At 36.1% G+C, this 22616-nt stretch overlaps 6 protein-coding genes, 1 long non-coding RNA gene and 1 pseudogene across 7 annotated transcripts; 6 read left to right on the top strand and 2 right to left on the bottom strand.

The window, feature by feature from the left end:
* Nucleotides 1-14: 14 nt before the first annotated feature.
* On the top strand, nucleotides 15-3881 carry LOC17877721 (protein HLB1). Its single transcript, XM_006283419.2, has 14 exons — nucleotides 15-563; nucleotides 693-812; nucleotides 1069-1138; nucleotides 1517-1630; nucleotides 1774-1857; nucleotides 1987-2037; nucleotides 2194-2223; nucleotides 2342-2404; nucleotides 2502-2567; nucleotides 2668-2796; nucleotides 2946-2981; nucleotides 3091-3210; nucleotides 3341-3532; nucleotides 3640-3881. Exons 1-14 carry the CDS (start codon nucleotides 109-111, stop codon nucleotides 3748-3750), a joined length of 1641 nt encoding a protein of 546 aa, XP_006283481.1. The 5' UTR covers nucleotides 15-108; the 3' UTR covers nucleotides 3751-3881.
* A 193-nt stretch (nucleotides 3882-4074) lies between these two features.
* LOC17880588 lies at nucleotides 4075-5432 on the top strand. Its single transcript, XM_023778399.1, has 6 exons — nucleotides 4075-4252; nucleotides 4337-4558; nucleotides 4632-4711; nucleotides 4874-4949; nucleotides 5052-5159; nucleotides 5247-5432. Exons 1-6 carry the CDS (start codon nucleotides 4127-4129, stop codon nucleotides 5271-5273), a joined length of 639 nt encoding a protein of 212 aa, XP_023634167.1. The 5' UTR covers nucleotides 4075-4126; the 3' UTR covers nucleotides 5274-5432.
* Nucleotides 5433-5635: 203 nt separating this feature from the next.
* LOC17877577 (UPF0160 protein) lies at nucleotides 5636-7623 on the top strand. The gene is made up of 7 exons (XM_006282887.2): nucleotides 5636-5892; nucleotides 6079-6225; nucleotides 6322-6420; nucleotides 6534-6725; nucleotides 6829-6948; nucleotides 7035-7106; nucleotides 7182-7623. Exons 1-7 carry the CDS (start codon nucleotides 5707-5709, stop codon nucleotides 7404-7406), a joined length of 1041 nt encoding a protein of 346 aa, XP_006282949.2. The 5' UTR covers nucleotides 5636-5706; the 3' UTR covers nucleotides 7407-7623.
* Nucleotides 7624-7718: 95 nt separating this feature from the next.
* On the top strand, nucleotides 7719-8572 carry LOC17879526 (probable acetyltransferase NATA1-like). Its single transcript, XM_006285192.2, has one exon. The coding sequence runs from the start codon at nucleotides 7735-7737 to the stop codon at nucleotides 8401-8403; it is 669 nt and encodes a 222-aa protein (XP_006285254.1). The 5' UTR covers nucleotides 7719-7734; the 3' UTR covers nucleotides 8404-8572.
* Nucleotides 8573-9716: 1144 nt separating this feature from the next.
* Nucleotides 9717-12395, top strand: LOC17877585 (annotated as a pseudogene).
* Nucleotides 12396-12994: 599 nt separating this feature from the next.
* LOC111829334 lies at nucleotides 12995-14403 on the top strand. Its single transcript, XM_023778126.1, has one exon. It carries the CDS (start codon nucleotides 13165-13167, stop codon nucleotides 14290-14292), a length of 1128 nt encoding a protein of 375 aa, XP_023633894.1. The 5' UTR covers nucleotides 12995-13164; the 3' UTR covers nucleotides 14293-14403.
* On the bottom strand, nucleotides 14356-17396 carry LOC17878636 (serine/threonine-protein kinase WNK8). Its single transcript, XM_006283361.2, has 7 exons — nucleotides 16769-17396; nucleotides 16467-16504; nucleotides 16153-16380; nucleotides 15839-16059; nucleotides 15606-15763; nucleotides 15128-15527; nucleotides 14356-15040 (listed from the first exon to the last, which is right to left on the bottom strand). The coding sequence occupies exons 1-7, from the start codon at nucleotides 16862-16864 to the stop codon at nucleotides 14466-14468; spliced, it is 1716 nt and encodes a 571-aa protein (XP_006283423.1). The 5' UTR covers nucleotides 16865-17396; the 3' UTR covers nucleotides 14356-14465.
* A 1330-nt stretch (nucleotides 17397-18726) lies between these two features.
* On the bottom strand, nucleotides 18727-20514 carry LOC111829695. Its single transcript, XR_002833058.1, has 4 exons — nucleotides 20292-20514; nucleotides 19993-20173; nucleotides 19203-19675; nucleotides 18727-18770 (listed from the first exon to the last, which is right to left on the bottom strand). It is a non-coding gene; the product is annotated as an uncharacterized LOC111829695 (long non-coding RNA).
* Nucleotides 20515-22616: the final 2102 nt, after the last annotated feature.

Here is a 22616-nt window from a genome sequence, read left to right as displayed (position 1 = left end):
AATTTCCAAAAACATCAGATCTCTTCTTCTTCTTCCTCTTGAGACTTAGATTTATTTTGTGATCAGTCTCGGACTGTAAGATACTGCAACCTCTGTTAATCTTCTCGTATGGCGGATACTGTTGAAGAGCCTCAATTGCACAATGGAACGACACCAGGTGAATCCGAAACCGAGCAAAATCCGACTCCGGAACCCAAACTTACCGGAGAAATTTCGGAAATAGAAACAGATGCGACGCCAGAGGAAGTACAATCTGAGGTTAAGACGGAGGAAGTACAATCTGAGGTAACGGATGCGAAGCCGGAAGAAGTGCTATCTGAGGTAAAGCCGGAAGAAGTACAATCTGTGGTAACCGATGCGAAACCGGAGTTAACTGATTTGGATCTGACGCCGGGAGGATCCGAGGAGATCCCGATCCGGTCGACGGAGGCTGATCAGGAGTCTTCTCCTGTTCTTAAGAAAGAAGATGATGGGAACAAGACATTTACCATGAGAGAGTTGCTCAGCGAATTAAAAAGCGAAGAAGGAGATGGGACTCCTCACAGTGCTGTCTCTCCTTTTAGGTTGGTTTCTTCTCTCTCTCTCTTTTTAATTTCAGCTGATTTGAGTTGAATTGTATAATTTGATCATGTAACTACTCCTTGAACAATTTGGTTAACTTTGTTTGTGCTTTGTCTTATGATTTTGCTCAGTCGAGAAAGTGCTTCTCAACCAGCGGAGAACAATCCTGCAATGGATCTGATTAACAGGATCCAAGTTAACGACGAAGAGGGCCGATCTCGCCAGCGTGTTCTTGCATTTGCTGCCCGCAAGTATGTTCACATTTTCATCCCCTGATTAGTTTAGACAAGAAATGCACTTACGGAAATTTTTGTTTTGTTTCAAAGTTAGTTCATTAACCAATCAGTTAGATTGTTATTTGTTTGGACCTTATGTCCTCTAAGGCAGGCTTGATAGATCTAGAGATGTAGTAAAATAGTTTAATTGAGTTTAATGCTCATTCGAAAGCTTGATATTTTATGTTTGTGCGTTTTCGGTTCCTGAAGTTATAAGCTGCAACTTTTGTAGGTATGCTAGTGCCATAGAGAGAAATCCAGATGATCATGATGCATTATACAACTGGGCACTTATACTCCAGGTTTGGTTTCTTTCGTTTTTAGTATTTAGCAGTTCTCTCTTTCAATCCTTCTATTGGTCTTTCATCTTCCCTCTTATATGTGATTGGCTTTCGTTGGATATATTCATATGGAAGTAATTAAGGAACTGAAATTTGATTTAGTCTAGATCTTGCTTTCAATTGTTGTGTAAAGTGTTTAAGGAAAGGATCGAAAGATGACTGAAAAAAGAAGCTGAAACATACATTTAAATTCATAAATACTGGGCATGCGATAAAAGTATTTCTGTAAGAGGCTAAGAGCTTATAAGTGTCGGTCTTTGGAGACACCAGACCTTTTTTTGTTAATATGCTTATACTGGGAATAATACGGGATTCATTACTTGTCATATATCTCCACAGGAAAGTGCCGATAATGTCAGCCCAGAATCTGTTTCACCTTCTAAAGATGATTTGCTTGAGGAAGCTTGTAAGAAGTACGATGAGGCAACCCGTCTCTGCCCAACGCTTTATGATGTATGTATTAATAGGACACTAGAATTGTTTCTGGTTTATGTAACTGCAAATTCAATATAATGGCATTCACAATCATAACCAAGATAGTTGCTATCTTCCGTGCATAAATGACTTTAACTTTTGTGTATGACGCGTTTTGACAGGCTTACTACAACTGGGCTATTGCAATCTCTGATAGGGCAAAGATGCGTGGTCGCACAAAGGAGGCTGAAGAATTATGGGAACAGGTAAGTAATATTGCATATGATATTAGGACTGACAGGACCTTATCCTGCTAATTGTGAAACCCAAATCTACTGTAGTTTGATCTCAACTTCTAGTACTAAAGAAGTCTGTGTTTGGCATTCTGATTTCAGGCAACTAATAATTATGAAAAAGCTGTCCAGCTCAATTGGAACAGTTCCCAGGTATTGTTCTTCATCCACTTCATATGATGTACAAACTTCACAATACACCAAACCTTTGTCAACTATATCATGTCCTACAAGCATGTGTCATCATTTGGCTAGTTCAATATTGTAGTCTTTTGATTATCTGAGATATGATTTCAACTATATATGCAGGCTTTAAACAACTGGGGACTGGCGCTGCAGGTAACTGAGTGACATGTGTTTTTCTCCATCATTTGCCGTGACATAAAAAAATGTGCCTATTTAAGACAAAAACTGTAATTCTAAGAAATTAGGAATATTCCCTGGGTTTTTTCATTAGGAACTCAGTCAGATTGTTCCTGCTAGGGAGAAGGAAAAGGTTGTTCGAACTGCCATTAGCAAGGTGCTTATTCGACTTTTGAACTAATATGAACTTTGGAGTTTGGACTGATATGCAGGACTGATTTCTTATTGTTCTTCACACTTGTTTTACCATACAGTTTCGGGCAGCAATCAGGTTGCAATTTGATTTCCATCGAGCCATATACAACCTTGGAACTGTTCTTGTAAGTTATGCTTGAAAATTCTTTGACAAAACTCTTTATATGCAGGTTATGATTTGATTTAAATCCACTTAATTGACCACTCCTTATAACACATGGACAGTATGGATTAGCAGAAGACACACTTAGAACTGGGGGTTCGGGAAACGGCAAAGACATGCCTCCTGGTGAGTTATACAGTCAATCTGCCATCTACATTGCTGCAGCTCATTCATTGAAGCCAAGTTACTCGGTAAGCCTTATCTTCATTTTGTGCTGGAATTAAAGATGTTTGAGTCATATTTCTATAACATAAAATTAGTGTCAGACTTAAAATTAGTGTCAGACTTAGAATCATCACTTCAACTTCTTTGGGTTAGGCTGATTCTTTTCCTGGTCCAGGTTTACAGCAGCGCTTTGAGGCTTGTTCGTTCCATGGTACATCCCTACTTTCACTACCGTTTGATGAGCCAATCAAGTTGATTTAGCCTGATCTATCAATTTATTTGTGGAAATGACCAAAAGTAAATTGAGTTCATTTTGACAGCTACCTCTACCGCATCTGAAAGTTGGATATCTGACTGCAGCACCCGTGGGTAATTCACTTGCTCCTCACAGTGATTGGAAACGCACAGAGTTTGAACTCAATCATGAGAGGCTTCTACAGGTACTCTCAGTTAGAGTATCCTCCTTACAACTCTCTTAACGAGAATCTCTTTAAAAGTTGAATCCATGAGATAATGCCAAAAGATGGATAATGTTTCTATAGAAATTCAAAGTCGGTGTCGTGTATGTAGGTACTGAAACCTGAACCAAGAGAAATGGGACGAAACCTGTCAGGAAAATCTGATACAATGAGCACCAACGTGGAAAGGAAGACGGTAAAAGTAAATATCACAGAGATAGTTTCGGTAACGCCTTGTGCTGATCTCACGCTACCTCCTGGTGCTGGTCTCTGCGTTGATACCATTCATGGCCCAGTCTTCTTGGTAAGTCTCCAATCCTATTGAAACCGGATATGGTTAGGATTTGTAGTTGTGATGTGGTGAATATAAAAAACCAAATGAAAACAATTGAATTGGATTTAATATAACAGGTTGCAGATTCATGGGAGTCTTTAGATGGATGGCTGGATGCTATTCGTTTGGTTTACACAATTTACGCGAGAGGGAAGAGTGATGTTTTAGCCGGTATTATCACCGGTTAATATATATACTTCATTTATATAATTATTTTGCTTCCTTTTTTGTTTATCCTTAGTTTTGTGATGTATGATGATCTTAGCGAAATATTTTTTTGTTGCTCATTTTCAAACATGATTTTTAGTTTTTTCGGACTTTTTTCTTTGTTTCATGAAAATACAATTTATAAAAGTATCTCTGGATTTTGACAAAAAAAAAAAAAAAAGTATCTCTGGCAATTGAAATTTGAATCATGAACATCCGTATTAATGTTGGGCTAACAGGCCCATAAGTATGTAGGCTTTCACAGCCCATTAAAATTCCGTCTCTTCTCTCTCTGTGTTTCTCGAAATTCGCAGTCACTTTCACAAGGATCCACGGAGCTCGAAAAGCTCAAAAACAATGGCGTCTCAGTCGTGTCTCTCGATTTGCGGACTTTCATCCTCCGCTTCTCTCTACACCAAGCCCCGGCTACTATCTCCTCCGTCGCCGTTTCATCGAGCTCATCGCTTACAAAACCCTAACACGGTGATCGATCAAAGCCACCAAATCTCCTCCTACGAATGATACTCTCTATTCCCAATAACTTGGTTCATTTCTTTACTTTGTCAGCTATGTAGGAAGATTGAGAGAGTAATTTGCAAAGCGGAGTTATCACAGGACGCACCACTTGTTACCGCCATTGGTGCTTGTATCCTCAGTTCATTTGTTTTCCCAGTGGCGAAACGAGTCAACGATGAGGAAGAAGAAGATGAGAACTCAGCGATTGTTTCAACAGATATGAGATTAGCTGCTATGGGAATCATCAGCTTCATACCTTACTTCAATTGGCTGGTTTGTTTCTCATTTCTCCTTAAATCCTTATAATCATCTCTTGTTATAATCTCTTTTTTTTATATATGATTAGAGTTGGGTCTTTGCTTGGCTTGACACTGGAAAATCTCGTTACGCTGTATATGCTCTTGTGTATCTTCTTCCTTATTTGAGGTAATTAATCTTGTGATCACAACAACACACTTATGTTATGATGAAGCTGTTTTACATTGTTGTTCATCTTGAAGAAGCAAATATGTTTAGTGTTTTATGTGAATTTGGTCATCTGGGTTTGTGTTCTGTTTTAGTGTTTGATTATATCCAAATTTTTTGCAGTTCGAATCTGTCTATATCTCCAGAAGATAGCTGGTTACCAATTACAAGCATCGTCTTGGGCATTATTCATGTTCAGGTTCTGCTTATATTTATGTCTTTCTTCAAATCTTTCTGATGCTCTTTGATTGTAACACTACAAAGTTTGGTGTTTCATCTTCTATCTCATCGTTTCTTGTAGCTTGAAGCAAGTATCGCAAATGGTGATATTGAGACACTTCGATTCTTCAGAAACACATCTGAAGACTTTTCATCTAACAAAAGAATCCATTTTGACAAACACTCCAAGGTAACTTAAGTGTCTTTACCAAATATAGATTTTCAAATCCAATTTATAATTGGAGTTTTTGATTTGTTTTTTGGTTTTGCATTGTAGGGTAAAAACAGTGACGATGATGATTAAAAAAAATCTCAAATGACACTAAAGAGGATAAATGAATATTTGTAACAGACCTTAGCTTATTAGCTTTGTTAATTTAATTTCCTTAATATTCGAATTTTTAAAATGGTTAAATACTTAAATTTGATATACACGAAAATAAAACCATACCTTTTTTGCACATTTGAATTTTTTTTTGTACAGCAACGTATCAACTTCTTGTAGTAGTATTTGAATTTGATGACTTGGTAAAAAAAATTGGTAAAATGTACATACTTGAAAAAACAAATGAAACCTCAGGCCCATGGGCCTTTAATTTGAAGCATCATATAAAAGGTGGAAGAGGCCCATTTGACATTCTATCAGATTTCGTGAGATGTTTCCGGTAACGAAAGGTTTAATCAGAAACTTGTCCTTGTTCCAACTTCGTCTTCCTCCTCTCGTGACAGCAGCAGTGATGGCTCCTTCAAGCGTCGTTAGGGTTTACTCTACCGCTACCTCTCCTTCTCCTTCTGAGCTTTCCGTTAAGAAAGTTGGTACTCATAATGGAAGCTTTCACTGCGACGAAGCTCTCGGTTGCTTCATGATTCGCCTCGTCGATAAGTTCTCCGGCGCTGATATCGTCCGTTCTCGTGACCCTAAGGTAACACAAACAAATCCTAGACTGTTTCATGTGTTTTCGAAGTAGCTTAGCTCTGGCTTAGGAAATGATTAGTTGCTAGAAATTGCTTGCTCAATTTTGGAATTAGGGTTTTTGATGTAAATCTGCCTTAAAATGGTGATTTTGAGGTGGTTGAAATGATTCTCGTTTATTGTATGTTACTTGTAGATATTGGCAGAACTTGATGCAGTGCTTGATGTTGGAGGTGTTTATGATCCGGAGCATGACCGTTATGATCATCACCAGAAAGGGTTTGAAGAGGTTTTTGGACATGGCTTCAACACTAAGCTCAGTAGTGCTGGTCTTGTTTACAAGGTAACAAACCTACACCATGGAGTTTGCTCTTGCTCTCATTCTCACTTAAGATGTCAATTATAGAGTCTGAATGTTATTTTTTGTTATATACCTCAGCATTTTGGAAAAGAGATCATAGCTAAGGAACTTAATGTTGACCAAGATCACCCGGATGTTCTTCGGTTGTTTTTAGCTGTCTACAAGAGCTTCATGGAGGTAGCTGCAGTTTATCAATTTCTTACTCTAGGCATATGTGCATTTTGGTTATTCTTCTTATGGATATCAATTCTTGTTTGTTTTGATGACGTTGTGTTGCGTAATTTTGACAGGCAATTGATGCTGTGGACAATGGAGTAAATCGGTATGATACTGATCAGCCTCCACGATATGTGAACAACACACACCTGTCCTCAAGGGTTGGAAGATTAAATCTGGATTGGATTGACCCTGACCAGTCACAAGAGAAGGAGAATGAAGCTTTCCAACGTGCAATGGCTCTAGCTGGGAAAGAGTTCCTCGAAGTAAGTTCTCTTTTATATAACATTATGTGCTTATCAGATAGAGACAACATGTTTCTTAAACAAATATAAAACTTACGATAGCTTCTTTTACATTGTGTTGTAGAGTGTCCAGTTTCATGCAAGATCGTGGTTACCAGCTCGATCAATTGTGATGCAGTGTCTTGAAGAAAGATTCAAGACTGATTCCAGTGGTGAGATCATGATATTGAATAAATTCTGCCCTGTAAGTGTTTTCGATACTTTATTCCTCTTATTGATGCTTAACTATTTGTGTTGAAAGATATCTAACACTAGTTCTTTTGTGAGCAGTGGAAGCTTCATTTGTTTGAGCTTGAGCAAGAAATGAAAATTGAGCCTCTCATCAAATACGTCATCTACCAGGTACTACACCTTTTAAAATAGAACCTGTCATCAAATAATGGATCTCTAAAACTTGTTTGAAATGTGAAAAACTAGGACGAGAGAGCAAAGCAGTGGAGAGTTCAAGCAGTGGCGGTTGCACCAGACAGGTTTGAGAACCGAAAGCCTCTCCCTGAGAAATGGAGGGGACTTAGGGATGAGGAACTCTCTAAAACTGCTGAGATTCCCAGTTGTGTCTTTGTCCACATGAGTGGCTTTATCGGCGGAAACCAATCATACGACGGTGCTCTCTCCATGGCTCGAACTGCCCTCACTCTCTAACTCAGCAGCTTTGTCTCGGCATCAAAAGAATCATTTCCTCACTACCCATAGAGAGAGAGAGAGAGTTTTGACATTGCCTTTTATTTTTCTACAATTTTCGTATCCATTGAGTGACCATTGAAATGATTCTTCTTCTCATGTGAGTCTCTTACCAAAAAAAAAAAACAAGAACTAGATTTGTAGTCTCAAGCTGATTAGATAATTGTTTTTTCTTTTTCTCCTCTCTTGTCCGTATTTGAAATGGAACAAATGAACAACAACCCCACTTGTATAATTAATCAACTAGACTATGAAGACAAGAAGCTGATCTGTTCTGTTCTCTGTAATAATGGCAGCCGCCGCAGCAGCACGAGAACAAAACACGGTACCGGAAACTTCAGCAGTCGGAGACCCAATCTTCTCTCGGGTCCGCCTCGCAACATCATCAGACGTACCTTTCATCCACAAACTAATCTACGAAATGGCAGTATTCGAAGGCCAGACTCATCTCTTCTCCGCCACAGAATCAGGTCTCACTTCCACACTCTTCAACTCTCCTCCATTCCAATCAGTCACCGTCTTCCTCTTAGAGATCTCTCCTTCTCCATTCCCCTCCACCGTATCTCCCGATTTCACACCGTTTGTCAAAACGCATAACCTTGATCTCCCCATCGAGGATCCGGAGAGAGACAATTTCACGCCGGATATATCAAACGACGTCGTTGTTGCTGGGTTTGTTCTGTTTTTCCCAAATTACTTGGGGTTTTTGTCGACGCATGGTTTGTACATTGAGGATATATATGTGAGAGAGCCTTATAGAGGGAAAGGTTTTGGTAGCATGTTACTCAGTGCTGTGGCGAAACAAGCTGTGAAGATGGGTTATGGAAGAATTGAATGGGTTGCGAATGTGAATGCTTTGAAGTTTTATGAGCAGATGGGTGTTCGTATTTTGCAGAAACTGAGAGTTTGTAGGCTTACTGGTGACGCTCTCCAAGCTTATGATATGGTAAATATCTAGAGAGATTCGTGTGTTGGTGCTGCTGAGAGTTATCTGATGTGTACCACGGAGCAAACTAGACAAATGTTCAATAGTTTGTTTCACTACAATTTTTGGTTTGTAGATTTCATCATACCCTCAATTAGAGCTCTGATAATAAATAAAAACACCATGTCTTTGAGTTCGTCAACAGAGGGTAGAAAGAGTTGTCTGCGATTTGTTTCGGTAGTAATAAAGGAAACGTTGCATTTCCTCTTCCTTCAATTCTTCTAGCATAGCATTTAACTCATTGACCTCTGATTTCGCTTTGTTAATCTCATTACCAATGATAGCTAGTTTTGGTATAGCATCTTCTACTTTTTTCATACACAGCATCCTCAATCTCATGAGTCTAATGCACAAAGACATGACACATTGTTAGTTTACATTGATTTTTCAACCTAAACTTGTTAATTACCCACATATACTTACATATTTTTTGCTTGTCCAAGATTTCACATCTCGTTTGCTTGGACAACGAAAAAAAGGTCTCGCCGGGTTCTCTTGAGTTTTAGATGTGAATATAGTCACACCTAAGCCACAAACACACTTCGATGGCACACCACGCTCGCCATAGAGCTTGACTTCTGTTGACATGGAGCTGGAACTCATGAGAACAAAGATTTTCGATTTTGTTTCTAGGGTTTAGATTTGGGATTTGAGAGAGATTGGATTTTCTAGGGTTTCGATTATGAAAGTAAAACTCGATTTGGGGATTTTGTCTTTCTTCTTCTCTCTCAAATGTTGCGTTTAACCATAGACGGAAACCACTAACTGACACTTAATCCCGTTCTTAAGCTCGTCATGGAGACCTAATTCCAAGATTAAATCAGCCCGGTCAACATAACTTCGGCATTTTATAGGAAAGGAAAGTCAACAGAAAGTTGTTGATTAAAATGGCATAATCAAAAGATTTTTTCGTCGGAAATTTGAAAGTTGGCAAATTATTTGACATTTTTCCCGTTTTTTAAAAGAGTTGAATTGCGGAAAAATTATGGATGAAAGATTTTGGGGGAAAATTTTTTGGCGAGAAATTTTGACGGGAGTTTTTGGCGGGAGTTTTTTCCTTTTTCAACTTGGGTTCTACTAAAGAAGGATAATTTAGTCATTTTGTACTTATAATAGGATATTTTTGAAATTAGACACCAAAAAAGGGTATTTTTCAAAAATGTAACATAAAAAGGTTATTTTTGCAAATCCCCAAAAATCTTATGAAAACCCTATAACTCACTCTAATATAAATATACACCTTAACTAATCCTAAAACATAATCTTAACAAAATCTATTTTCTCGGCCTCTTAAATCTTCTTTCCCTTCTTCTGCGAAAAAACCCCAAAGATATGGCGACGGCGTTCGAGAAAACACTCAATAACCTCTAGACGCGGTATCGGTGCTTAACTCGAAAAAGGTAAACATCACGTATCACCCGACTCTTTCAAATACTCAAATTAAGATATTTGTTTTTGTTTTCTGGGTTCTAGATAGGATTGGACACATATTAATTAGCAGATACCCTGCATATTGGGATACCCAAATTCGGATATGTCAGATCCGTGAAACAACTGCCGAGGTCTGGTACACAGTATCCACGGATACCCAGATCTACACAAAATAGCTAATTCTTACAATTAATTTTAAAATAAGATATCATAGAAATATTTCAAATCAATTTTAAAATATTTAAGACATATTTTTATGTCTTTATGATATTTTAAATCTCTGACTTATATGTGTATAAGCGGGTCCGATCCTGGTATGTGTATTGTAACTTCAAATATAGATATCCAAGAGATCGGATCTTGATTCCCCAACATATTTTGCTTGTCCTAGTTTTTGGATGATCTTCTAAGCATTTTGTTTTCTTTTAACTTAACTTAAAATCATATTGATGTAAGACCTAAGAAATCAAAACTTAAGATAGAAAATCCTTAGCTCATATTATTACATTCAAAGTAATATTTTGACCTCACTATAAGTATGTTGATATGTGTGACAGAAAATGGATAGGATCAGTGATTTACCAAACGCATTGATATGTCACATCTTATCCTTCCTTCCAATAAAAGAGGCTGTTTCAACTTCTGTTCTTGCCAAAAGGTGGAAACCTCTGTTTCTTGATCAACCAAACCTTGTCTTTGATGACTCCATCTATTTTAATCCTCCAACGTCTTACAAAGAAAAGTTAACGAACGCTAGAAGCTTTATGCGTTTTGTGGATGGTGTCTTGGCTTCGCAAGGGAATGCTCCGCTCAACAAGTTCAAACTTGTAGGCAATTTTGTAGTCGATGAATTGTGGGTGCTGGAGTGGATACCAAACTTGCTGAAACGTGGTGTATCAGATATTCATCTAAACATCTCTTCGTTTTGGGCTGATTCTGACCGCTCAAAATTTGATCCTCTGCCTCCGGAGATGTTTGTGAACAAGACATTGGTTAGCCTCACTATAATCTTTGAAGGTGGTGTCAACATTAACGTTGAAGGTGATGTTTCTCTTCCCAAGCTTAAGATTCTCCATCTGAACTATTTCAAGACAACAACGAGTACGTTTAACAAGATTCTCTCTGGTTGTCATGTGCTCGAAGAATTAGCGTTGACTAATTTGATGTGGGACGGGGCTTTGGAAGTTGAACCATGCTTAGTGACTGTGTCTATCCCAACCCTCGAGAGACTAACGTTTGTTCGTTATGGTAAATATGATGATGCTAACAAAGGTGTGCCACTGTCATTTGATAATCCAAATGTGGTCTACATGGAGTATGATGATACTATTGCAGATACGTATCAACAAATGAGTTTTGGTTCGCTAGTTGAAGCTAAACTCGGACTTCGGCCGACACCAGATCAGTTAAATTACGAAGGGTATGATGACTATGAAATTAATTTGTTACTCAATGAAATGAGTAGTGTAACAAATTTTCTCAACGGAGTAGGCAATGTTAAGATCCTCCACGTGAATGTTAACATGCTTTGGGTCAGTAGTCCCATCCATCTTTCTCTTAATCTTATATATTGCTACTCAGAAACAATGATTAGTCTATAGCAATGGTTAACGTCTTGACTTGATTTGAATTTTTCTTTTTTTTTCTTTCAGGTACTTGGTTCTTGCCGTGATACAATACCAGTATTCAACAACCTTATTCATTTAACTATTGCGACATACCGAGGAATAATATGGAAAGCATTGCCAGCTCTACTCAAGAGTTGTCCAAATCTAGTAACCCTCGCCTTCGAAGTACCATACATACACAATCCTTTAAATCAACCATGCTACGTTGTTCAACACACATTTAGAGTTTGAAACTGTTTCCTTTATGTTTCAGGGACTACATCACATATACACAAATAGATGTATGGATGTGCTTATGCAAGTTTTATGTTAGTAACTGGCGAGTGGTTGTTCGTCCTTGCCTATCATCAAGTCCGGTCAAGGTTATAGAGATATTTAACTTTGGTGAAAATCTTGATGACGACGACGATATTGATGATGACGGCAATGGTGGACTTGTTCATTGCTTAAAAGAGAAGATAGATCATGTCAAGTTCTTCCTACATAAAATGCCGAATCTTGAGCAAGTGAGACTGCACTTTCTTTTTTCAAATGAAGAAGATGTAATGATGAAAGTATTCAAGGAACTTCAGGAGCTTCCGAGAGAAGTAGCTTCACCCAACTGCAACATCCAAGTGTTATCGGATAACCTCAGCTTATCATTTAATACGTCTGACTAAATGGTCCTTGTCCTTTACAAGATCCTTTTCTCAGGGTACAAGTTTGCGTTTAGTTGCTAAAATATCCTTTTGATTCTATGCCTTGTGTTGTTTAAATGTTTCTTCCTTTCATAACTCTCTTTTGTTTTCTTGTTTTGGTTTCGTTTCCTTAATGACTTTTGTGTTCAATGGTATTTCTCCTTTTCTCCTTTTTTTTTTTCTTGACTCTTGATTTATTATTTATTGTAAATTATGAGAACTGTTACAATGACGATTGTACTACCGACAATTCTGTCTGGCCCTATTAGATTCATCACATATTACACCATTTTCTGACGACACCTCCTTCTCCATACGTAAAATCACGGACGAACAGCTCTAATTGTTCATTGTTATAAAACTCCTAAAGTTATCTCTTTAATATGCAAATTAATAAATTGCATTACCAAACACCAAGGAAGTTTTCACCAAAGATATAAAAAGGTTTTTCTCCTTTTCTCTTAATAATTAACTTAATAATTACATGAAGATAAATATATCATGTAATGTACTAATGTATGCATGTGTTAGACGTTCCAAGTGTTGCTTTAGGTTTGTATTTACTTTTCCATTTGCATGGTATACCGTATACAGTATACTTATGTGTGTTTTTAGATTAAATAACAATTTTTAGTTTCTATACAGTATTTCAAAAAGATATTTATCAACCACTATCGGGTTGTTCTCTCTGCTTACTGGATACGAATACAAGCCCATAGGTCGAATGCATGGGCTATGTATGGCCCATCTCCTTAAATCAGTAAGGATTCGGGATAGACAATGAATTGATTTTATACCAAAATCAGACATATCGTCGAACACATGGAGAGCAATGCACGATCTAATATATATATGATCATTGGCTCCAAGAACAATCGGAGTTTTCTTCACTTTAATTCTTCAAATCTTCTCTTTTAATTTCGCTTTCAGCTAGTTCCGATATCGAGATTGCGTAACCCGAAAACCCACTTCGCTATTCTTTCTCTAAAGCATCATCTATGGTGATCTCGGGCGAAGAAGACAAAGAAGAAGCTGTTACTACGAGCAGCAAAGATGTCTCAATCTCAGATGGTAACAAGTTCGTATACCAAATCCTCAATGGTCCTAACGAACAGTGTTTTGAGAATTTCCGAATGGATAAGCCTGTCTTCTACAAGCTCTGTGATCTCCTTCAGACCAGAGGCTTATTGCGTCACACTAATCGAATCAAGATCGAGGAACAGTTAGCTATCTTTTTGTTCATCATTGGTCATAATCTTCGAACTCGAGCTGTTCAAGAGCTCTTCTGTTACTCTGGTGAAACCATTAGCCGCCATTTCAACAATGTTTTGAATGCAGTTATTGCAATCTCTGTGGATTTGTTTCAATCCAATCCGGATTCTGATACCTTAGAGGATGATCCTAGATTCTATCCTTATTTCAAAGACTGTGTTGGTGTTGTTGATAGCTTTCATATACCTGTTATGGTAGGAGTAGACGAGCAAGGTCCGTTTCGGAACAGCAGTGGACTTCTTACTCAGAATGTTCTTGCAGCTTCTTCGTTTGATCTTAGATTCCACTATGTGTTAGCTGGTTGGGAAGGTTCAGCTACTGATCAACAAGTTCTCAATGCAGCTTTGACTCGGCGTAACAAGTTACAAGTCCCTCAAGGAAAATACTACATTGTAGACAATAAGTACCCGAATCTTCCTGGCTTTATCGCGCCGTATCACCGTGTTTCAACCAACTCAAGAGAAGAGGCAAAGGAAATGTTCAATGAACGACACAAGTTGTTGCATCGGGCAATTGACCTGACTTTTGGAGCTTTGAAAGAACGGTTTCCGATTCTACTATCAGCTCCACCGTATCCTCTGCAAACACAAGTGAAACTGGTGATTGCGGCGTGTGCATTGCACAACTACGTCCGCTTGGAGAAACCAGACGATTCAGTGTTTAAAATGTTTGAAGAAGAGACTATGGCAGAAGCAGGAGAAGATGGAGGAGCGGCTTTAGAAGAGGAACAAAGTGAGATAGTGGGGCAGGAACATGGGTTCAGACCAGACGAAGTTGAAGAGAGTTTAAGGCTAAGAGATGAGATCGCAACTGATCTCTGGGACCATTATGTCCAGAATCTGTCTACCTTCTAAACTTGGCTTTGGCTTCTTTAAGAGTGTTTTGTTTGTTAGGAAGTTCAATTAAGTCAAATAACGTTGGTTAAGTAAAAAAATTCTTTACATCAAATCAAATATATCCAAATACCAAATGTGTGTAACACCAATCTCAAAGAAGAGAAGACGAAAAGGAGAGTAAAATATCAAAATCAGGAGATGATCACAGCTTTTTGCTTTTTCGTAATCCATTTTCGCTTTGCGTTCTCTATAGCATCCTCTTTTAGTTTCAGTAGATCTTGGAAGGACTGGTTAAACTGTGACTCGATCAGGTTCAGTTCTGTCTTGAGATCTTCTGGGTATTCATTGTCTGAAATGGAAAGATTGTAAATGGTTGACATCATTGAGCAAGAATCCAAAAACGAGCTCATTGACTCTGCATCTCGACCTGCTTCCATGGCAGCATTTCCGTTGTTTGAAGAGAAGGGTAAGTAATAGTCTGCGGATATGTCTGACTTCATTGATTGTCCAGCAGCTTCCTCATCTTTCGAGTTCACAGTTTGCTGATTTGCTGCTTCATGATCTTCATGGGCTAGATGTGGAGAGCTTTGATTATGATGCGACGAGGTTCGGTCAGAGTTAAGCTGCATCATCAACTCATCTATCATATCAGCTATCACAATAACCTCTTCGCTTGTTAGATGTAGTTCCTCAACCATTTCCTCAGCAATTGCCTTAGCTGTGTCTGAATGCAGATAGAATGCAAAGTGTACGATTCTACATTTACCTGTTGTAGGACATTCAATTGATTCAGCAAATGAAAACTTTGAGAAGAATGAATTTGGATAGAAGATATCTGTTATTGAAAACGAACCAGATGAGCCTGCAATTCGCAGAAGCATTGCTGCTGTGACATCATCACTCCTCTCTCCTCTCAACCTGAACTCTTTATTCTCTGCAAACCTCTGAAGTTCAATGGTTTGGCACCACGAGTAGTCTTCGTTGCTTTTTCGAGAGGAGCCACTAGAGACACTTCTATTCTCATTATGATCCACATCCATGGGAAGATGTTCATTCAGTGGTGGTCTCACAGGTTTAGATGCTGTACTTGATGAAACAAGAAGAGCAGAGTCCTTGCACCCATCTCTTGCAAGGAAGGGGTCCTTCGAGAGCTCAAGAGCAGTTGGTCTTGAAGAGGCAGGAAGAAGACATTTCTCTATGAATTGCTTAACTTGAGGATCATCAACTTTGCTGAGAGATTGAGGCTTTATATTCTGCAAATGCAACGTTTCAAAGGGGAGCCCAGCTTGTACAAATAATTTTGATGGAAGTCAAGACGGTGGAAAACTTACCGAGGTGACCTTCTTATAAATTTGAGCCTGGTTTCTGCACTCATTGTATGGATATTCACAGGTTACCATCTCCAACATACACATGCCAAAAGAATAGATGTCCACAAGCTCATTGTATTCCTCTTCATACAGCTCAGGCGCCATGAATTCAGGAGTACCTGAACACGCTCAAAAATTTCAGCTACAGTATATTTTCTAGGGTTTAGGAAGGAAGATGTTTAATAGCGTCTTACCTATGACACTTCGAGCAGTGGGTTGCTGCAGTACAGTTGCAAGCCCTAGATCTCCAATTTTGACCTCTCCAGTATTTCCATTGACAAATATATTGTCACACTTTAGATCCCGGTGAATTACAGGAGGATTTTGAGAATGCAAATAGTTCAAGCCTTTGAGAATCTGCCTTGCCCAGTTCTTGATAGCCTTGGGATCAACCTTCCTATGTTTCTTACGGTATCTTCACATCGAAAGAAATGGTGTCAACCCATGTGATGGAAAGAAAACAAAAACGAAGGATCATAAAATAAAAGAGAAGTGAGGAGATACTTACATCCTCAGACTACCAGAGGTGAAAAGCTCAGTGATCATGTTAATAGTCTTGTTCTTTTCATCAACCCAAGAGTAAAAGAGTTTGATGATGTTTTCATGTTTTAAAGCTTTTAGTAAATGAACTTCAGAATACAGCCTTTCAAGTTGACCAGGCATCTGCATTACATCTTCAATGCTAACTAGGTTCCAAGCAACTTCAATCCCGTCTACTTCGTCAAACGCTTTATATCTGATTATATCGGAGGATTAACAAACAAATCAGAATACTTTTCCTTTGCAACTAAAACATAAACGCAAAGGGTGTAGAAAACATACACAGTCTTGAAAGCTCCTCTCCCCAGGACATCATCATACTGAAGAATGGATAAAAAAAAAAAAGAAAGATAAATCACTATTTTGTTTTTTTCCACCATAAAGACTATCCAAATCAGCAATGCAACATGATCTTATACTTGATTGTTCCAGAACATATATGTAACATATATCAAAGTAACAAGCTCTCACATTAGGTAGAACTAAAATCATTAAAACTAGGTAAAAATGCTCGAGCTCTGATCATTCCTCATAAGGAGATTGAATACAAAACTTCCACGGTATGAAACATGAATCAAACTAACCCTGATGTAACGGCCAGAAGGATCTTTCTCGGCGAAATCAGCCTCTTCCATGGACGACGATGATATCTGACCTAAAAATCCAGAACCAGAAGCCATATATGTATACACAACAAACAAGCCAATCGAAAAACAGAAGAAGAAGGGCGCAGAGGAGGATTCCGAGGTGAGGTTACAATGGAGAAATTGAAAAAAAGAAAAGGAAAGGAAAGCTGGAGATTTATTAGTATTACACGAGGAAAAAGGCTATAAGAAATGGACGGAGAAGATGGAGATGACGAGACAATCGGAGAAAGCCTCATGAGCGAAGCAATAAGAATCGATTGAAGAAGATCGGAAACGGAGTTTGGCGGCGGAAGGAATCATCCCCATCATCTCCGATTTCCCCCGATTTGTTCTATCTCCCCCGTCGTGGTTACGTCTTCTTCCTCTCTTTTAACCGACCAAATGATCCTTCTTCCTCCATTGATGATGATGATCCGCCATGATTCGATTTGCGCAAGAATCTAAAGATTGTTCTTATTCCGATGAGATCGAGAGAGATACCAAAACAAAACGAGGATGAAGAAGAAAGGAGAAGAAGGGATGATGATGATGATGATGAAATCGAAAGGGGAATAAAAAAAAAGTTGGCGGCCACCAAATAAATCGGGGAAGTCAAATTATCTGTCTTTATCGAAACTAATAACGCTCTCTTCTCAAAATATATTTAATAAAATTTGTCATTCTAATCTTATGTATATCAAATCCACTATTTTTCATTTAATTCAGGCCTTTTTATATTTTTGTCATTTTTCATTTTATGAGTAATTTGTTACATATAACAAGTTATGTAAACCATCTGAAATATGTTACTTTATTTAAGATCATTAATATATACTATCTACTTTTATTAATTGGTGTATAGATAGTATATATTAATGATCTTATATATATATACTAGCAGTTGACCCGCGCTCCGCGCGGGAGGTTTATAATTTTGTTTCGTTGATTTTTTATTCATATTGTGATATTTTATTATTTTTTAATTGATTTTTTTTAAAATATTATAAATATTATCTTTCAATACTCAAATTTGGATTAAAAGCATTTGATTCAATTTATGAAATATCATTTTTTTTTCTTTTTGATCATGTTATAAACTAATATTTCACTTTCATTTTATTTTTCCTCTTTATAACTTTATATATACAATTACATAAATGTTGTTTTAGTCTACCATAAATTTAAATTTTACTTCCATTCTAAAATTCAGTAACATATTTAAAATATTAAATTATGATCAATATAAAATGAAAGTTGAATTATATTATTACCACTAATAAAAAAATTAAAGTATTGGTTTTCTTATTTTAACATTTCATTTTTTTACATGATTTATTTTTATTTATTTAAACTTTCTGTTAATTAAATAAGTAACATAAATATGCACTAAATGAATGTTTTAAATTTATTTTAATGTTTAAACAAAAATGTGGCTTAGGTGGATGATTAGGTGTCATCATGAGAAGAGAGAAAAAGCTAACTTTATATATATAGATACTAGTATTTGTCCCGTGCGTACGGAATTATTATTTGTAAGCAAATAATATATAACTATAATATGTGAAGATAGAATAACCTTGAAAAACATTTCTCACCTGGCTACAATTTGACATGTAATACTACGTACGGGTTCAATGTTATCTGCAATTTTTGTTATTGTGTTTTAAAATCAAGTTTGCTCTTGTAAAATTTAACAAAGATGAAAATGTTTAGAAGTTCAAAATGTATAATCACGAATTTTTTAAAACGTGTAAACTGTTTTGATACGTATAGTTAAAGAAGAAATGGGGTCTAGCTTCTACTATACAAAGTCTGAATAATGGTGTGTTGTTGGGAGACTCCCAATGGGAGTAGATACTAGATAGTAGATACTTGATGGGAAGTCAATTGCTGCCGGAGTAGAGAGACTTGATATATGGTTGTTTGTAAAACATTAAGAGGTCCTTGTAAATAGGATTGTCTGGAGATACATGAAAAAAAACGAAAAACTGGTTAGATCGGAGAAAATTTAAGAAAGAAAATAAAGCTGAGGTAAATGAAATCAAATTGTAAAAAATGTATGATTAAAAGAGATAGACTCTTCAACAATGCTGATTATAGTATAGCATTCTAAAACCACTAAGAAATAAAAAGTTGGGAGATTGAAGCTATTAAGCAATACTATGGCTGCTTAATAGAAAAAAAAACAGAGAAATTTTCAGTATGTAAAAAGAGCTGCAAGAACTCTAAATGATTGATACTATAAAACAGTTATAAGGTTGATTTTAAGAATAGTTAATATATACTTAACACCATCCAATTTTCATTCCTTGGTTCTGATTAAAAATAAAAAATTAGTATATACATGATTCTATTGAACCTCACATGAGAAAGAGAAAAGAGACCAATTCACCTTCATATTTGCAATTTTTCGAAAATATTTTGGGTTGCACTAATGATCTGCAAGTGCATACCATGCTATTCGTTGGAGTTAATGGTCTTTAAGAAGTCATCTCCTGATTCGTTACTTCTGTCAACATCTACTTTCGAGATGAACAAACAGTCGCCACTTTAAGTCTCCCATGCCAACAATCTATTTTTAATAGTAGAAGAAATAGGCCATGTTCTTTTACTAAACGCTGCGATAGCAGCAGCGACTGAGTAAAACAACGTGTCGTGAAGAGTAGCAACAAAATTAAATGACAAGAGAGCGTGAAAATAATAGTTTTAGATGAGTCGCAGAAGGTAGCAGATGGGTCGCAACGGCATTACATGAGTCGCTGGAATTAACAGCGATCAGTTAATCTTCATCAACGTCACCTCCTGCGACTGTTTTCCGTTCACCACTGTGTTTTATTTTCTCCACTGAACTATTTTTTCTCTTTGCTGTCGCAGTCGCAGCGTCAAGGAAAAGAACATGGCCATAATGAAAATTTCAGTTATGTCCAGAAAATCGATAAACAAATTGAAGGTACATATGAACAATAAGTGTTGATATCTATGATATGCACCTTTGTTATAAAAAATCTCTACTAACTGAGAAATAGTCAATTCACTTAAAATGAGTTTCACACAATCTGATACTAAATGTAGAGAAGAATATCAGTCTCACATTAGAAGCTTTTCTTTTTTCTTGTCAAAGAAAGAGAAATTGACTAAATTTGTTTGGATGTAAAAAATACAAAGACAACAGATAGACATACCAATGAAAAATGAGAATTGTAAGGACAATTCAATGTTGACTTCACATGGGTTCTGCTTCCAGACTTATTTGGGAAATATGTGTAGTATCAAGTGACATATTTGGAGACTTGAATTTTAAATATGAACCTATAAATCCGCATGTAAAACGACGATGAACAAACTGAGCCAAACTTGCGAAATCTGAAAACAGAAATTGTAAATACAAAGACAAAGAACTATCAATTTCGATCTAGACAGCATCACTTAGAATCAAAACGCGTAGAGAAGGAAAATATAAGAGAGCGATCGGATTATTTACCTTTGGCAATTTTTTCAATACCGAAATCGTAGATGTTGTTTAGAGGAGCAAAACCCGAAAAACCATGGAACATAGACTATTACAGAGGAGAGGAGCAACCCAAAAAACGATGGAACAAAAAGATTACTGATAAAAGAAACTGAACTGGGGTTTAAATAGAAGAGAAGTCGGTTATAGAATCACCTAGAACGTGGAGATGGTAGTGGGAGAAAATTAGGGATAGAATTACAGTTTTTGTTAGTCTTAAAATGAAGACGAAGAAGAAGAAAAAAAGGAATATAGTTCTAGGGTTTAGAAAATAGGGCTATTGGACTTGGGCTTTTATTAATATCCCATAACATTTGTAACATTTATTAGTAATTTTTTTAATGTTTTCTTAGCTGCTCGTTTCTTTTCTTTTTCCGATCGTGGGCAATTTTTTTTTTAATTAAAAATAAACAAAAATCTGATGTGGCAAAATTTTATTGGACAGGTGACTTGTGATTTATAAGATAAAGGATATATATATTTTTCAAAATCCACTTTTTTTTTTTTTGTGGAATTAGTTGGTCAAATAGAGTATGTGATGAAGAATAAAAAAATTGTAAGTTTCTCGAGAAAATAATGAGACTAATAATTGTGTAAATCATTTGACGGAGATAAAATTTCTAAAAATCTATTTTAAATCCAAAATAAAATTCTTGATAATTGAAATATTTTATTCGATATAGTTACTAAATTACAGAATGAATAAATTTTGGTAACAAAAAACAAAATTTGGAAGTTTGACAACTAAAGTTATTTTTCAAACTCTTACTAATTTGGTCAATAATCAAAAATTAGAACAAATACAATTGCAAAATTAATATTTTAATCCTTCCAAAAATGTAAATATCTAATCAGATAATTTGTAGACCTAATCATATATGATATATATATCCAATCTATTTTTATATTCGTTAAAATAAATTTAATTCTCGTATTTTTCAGAGAGATAAAGCCAAATCTATCTTTTTTGTCTTCCGATTTCTAATCGGATTAGTTGTTTTGTTTGTTTATCTTCCGATCTTAAGTTAGTTTATCTTTGGTCGGATTAAAAATTTCCAGACTTAACTTTGTTAAGTTCTGGATTTTGTGCTTCTCTTTCTACATGATTTGAGATTTGAATCCCGTTTGTAATTGACAAATTATGTTTGCTTTACTATCAGCTTGGCTCTTCTCTTCTGAAGGAGTAATATCTTCGTCAACCTACTTCACCGGTTGGTTTGAAGTGGACCTTTGAAGGTCTAGAGGCGGAGCTTTCTTCGAAGAGCTTTTGAGTTGAGATAAAAGATTCAATAGAATCTATGGTTATAATTTTAAAGATGGAAGCAACACAATCTTGTCATAAGCAACGGTGAATATGTGGAAGGAGCAACCAGTGGTGGATCTAAAGTCCGGCGACGGTGCTGTGCCTGATCGTGGATCTGGTCAGTGACGATCGTGTCAACTTTCCTTCTTCTCACGTATGGACACGTGTGCATACGTGGTACTTTGATCTTTTATCCTTATCTTAAATAGGTAGGATAAATGGGTTATATTCAATTGAAGTTGTAAACGTCGAAGGAATTTGGGCTTTTGTTTCACTATCTGTAATACTCATTTGGGTTTTTCATTTTAATAAAAACTAGAGGATGGCCCGTGCTTTCGCACGGATGATGTTTTTAAACTAAAGATATAATTGGATTTGTATTAATATTTGGTATTCAATAGTATAGGATAAACATAATAGTTTTGTATATTTTAATTTTAATTCTATAGAGTTAAATCGCGTGTTGATTTGTATATTTTAACTGTATAGAAAGTAAATAATATATACAATAGTAATTAGGTCTGGTTTTAATATAAGTACGTATATATTATATTTTCCCTAAAACCGTTAAATTTATCAATCACGGACATTAACTCAACGGTGTATAAGAAAATGCAATCTTTTAATATAATTTACAAAAATTGTATATCGGTTGAAAGATAACATAAGTGATATATAACAATTTCATAAATTTGGATAATCTATTTATGAATACCTTATGAATAAAATTTAACTATTGGCAAAAGTATATGATAAACTAATCTGCTAAAATGTTAACAAAAAAGGAAAATATGATAAATATTGTAATTGTAAACAATTTTAATATAAAATTTAATCTTTAATCTACTTGAAATAAGGTAAATTAAATGTTTTAAGTTTAATAATGTACGAAATATTTAAATTTAGAAATATTAATGAAAAACATAAAAAAACTGAGATTTTTCACCTAAACTATTTCCTTAATTGAAAATTATAATACCTATTAAATCTTTTAG

Source organism: Capsella rubella, unplaced genomic scaffold (assembly GCF_000375325.1).
Source record: "Capsella rubella cultivar Monte Gargano unplaced genomic scaffold, Caprub1_0 scaffold_7, whole genome shotgun sequence".
Taxonomy (NCBI): Eukaryota; Viridiplantae; Streptophyta; class Magnoliopsida; order Brassicales; family Brassicaceae; genus Capsella; species Capsella rubella.
Note: the sequence above shows the minus strand (reverse complement) of the source record. Positions and strands in the feature narration are given on the sequence as shown.

Excerpts from the sequence above, each read along its gene's own strand:
- LOC17877721 (XM_006283419.2), top strand. The coding sequence starts at position 109 with ATGGCGGATACTGTTGAAGAGCCTCAATTGCACAATGGAACGACACCA. Across the intron at positions 2,405-2,501 it reads TTCGAACTGCCATTAGCAAG|TTTCGGGCAGCAATCAGGTT; the intron begins GTGCTTATTCGA and ends TTTACCATACAG. Across the intron at positions 2,568-2,667 it reads ACAACCTTGGAACTGTTCTT|TATGGATTAGCAGAAGACAC; the intron begins GTAAGTTATGCT and ends ACACATGGACAG.
- LOC17880588 (XM_023778399.1), top strand. The coding sequence starts at position 4,127 with ATGGCGTCTCAGTCGTGTCTCTCGATTTGCGGACTTTCATCCTCCGCT. Across the intron at positions 4,559-4,631 it reads TACCTTACTTCAATTGGCTG|AGTTGGGTCTTTGCTTGGCT; the intron begins GTTTGTTTCTCA and ends ATATATGATTAG. Across the intron at positions 4,950-5,051 it reads TGGGCATTATTCATGTTCAG|CTTGAAGCAAGTATCGCAAA; the intron begins GTTCTGCTTATA and ends CGTTTCTTGTAG.
- LOC17877577 (XM_006282887.2), top strand. The coding sequence starts at position 5,707 with ATGGCTCCTTCAAGCGTCGTTAGGGTTTACTCTACCGCTACCTCTCCT. Across the intron at positions 5,893-6,078 it reads TCCGTTCTCGTGACCCTAAG|ATATTGGCAGAACTTGATGC; the intron begins GTAACACAAACA and ends TGTTACTTGTAG. Across the intron at positions 7,107-7,181 it reads TCAAATACGTCATCTACCAG|GACGAGAGAGCAAAGCAGTG; the intron begins GTACTACACCTT and ends GTGAAAAACTAG.
- LOC17879526 (XM_006285192.2), top strand. The coding sequence starts at position 7,735 with ATGGCAGCCGCCGCAGCAGCACGAGAACAAAACACGGTACCGGAAACT.
- LOC111829334 (XM_023778126.1), top strand. The coding sequence starts at position 13,165 with ATGGTGATCTCGGGCGAAGAAGACAAAGAAGAAGCTGTTACTACGAGC.
- LOC17878636 (XM_006283361.2), bottom strand. The coding sequence starts at position 16,864 with ATGGCTTCTGGTTCTGGATTTTTAGGTCAGATATCATCGTCGTCCATG. Across the intron at positions 16,381-16,466 it reads AGAGGAGCTTTCAAGACTGT|ATATAAAGCGTTTGACGAAG; the intron begins GTATGTTTTCTA and ends CGATATAATCAG. Across the intron at positions 15,528-15,605 it reads TTTATAAGAAGGTCACCTCG|AATATAAAGCCTCAATCTCT; the intron begins GTAAGTTTTCCA and ends TTGCATTTGCAG.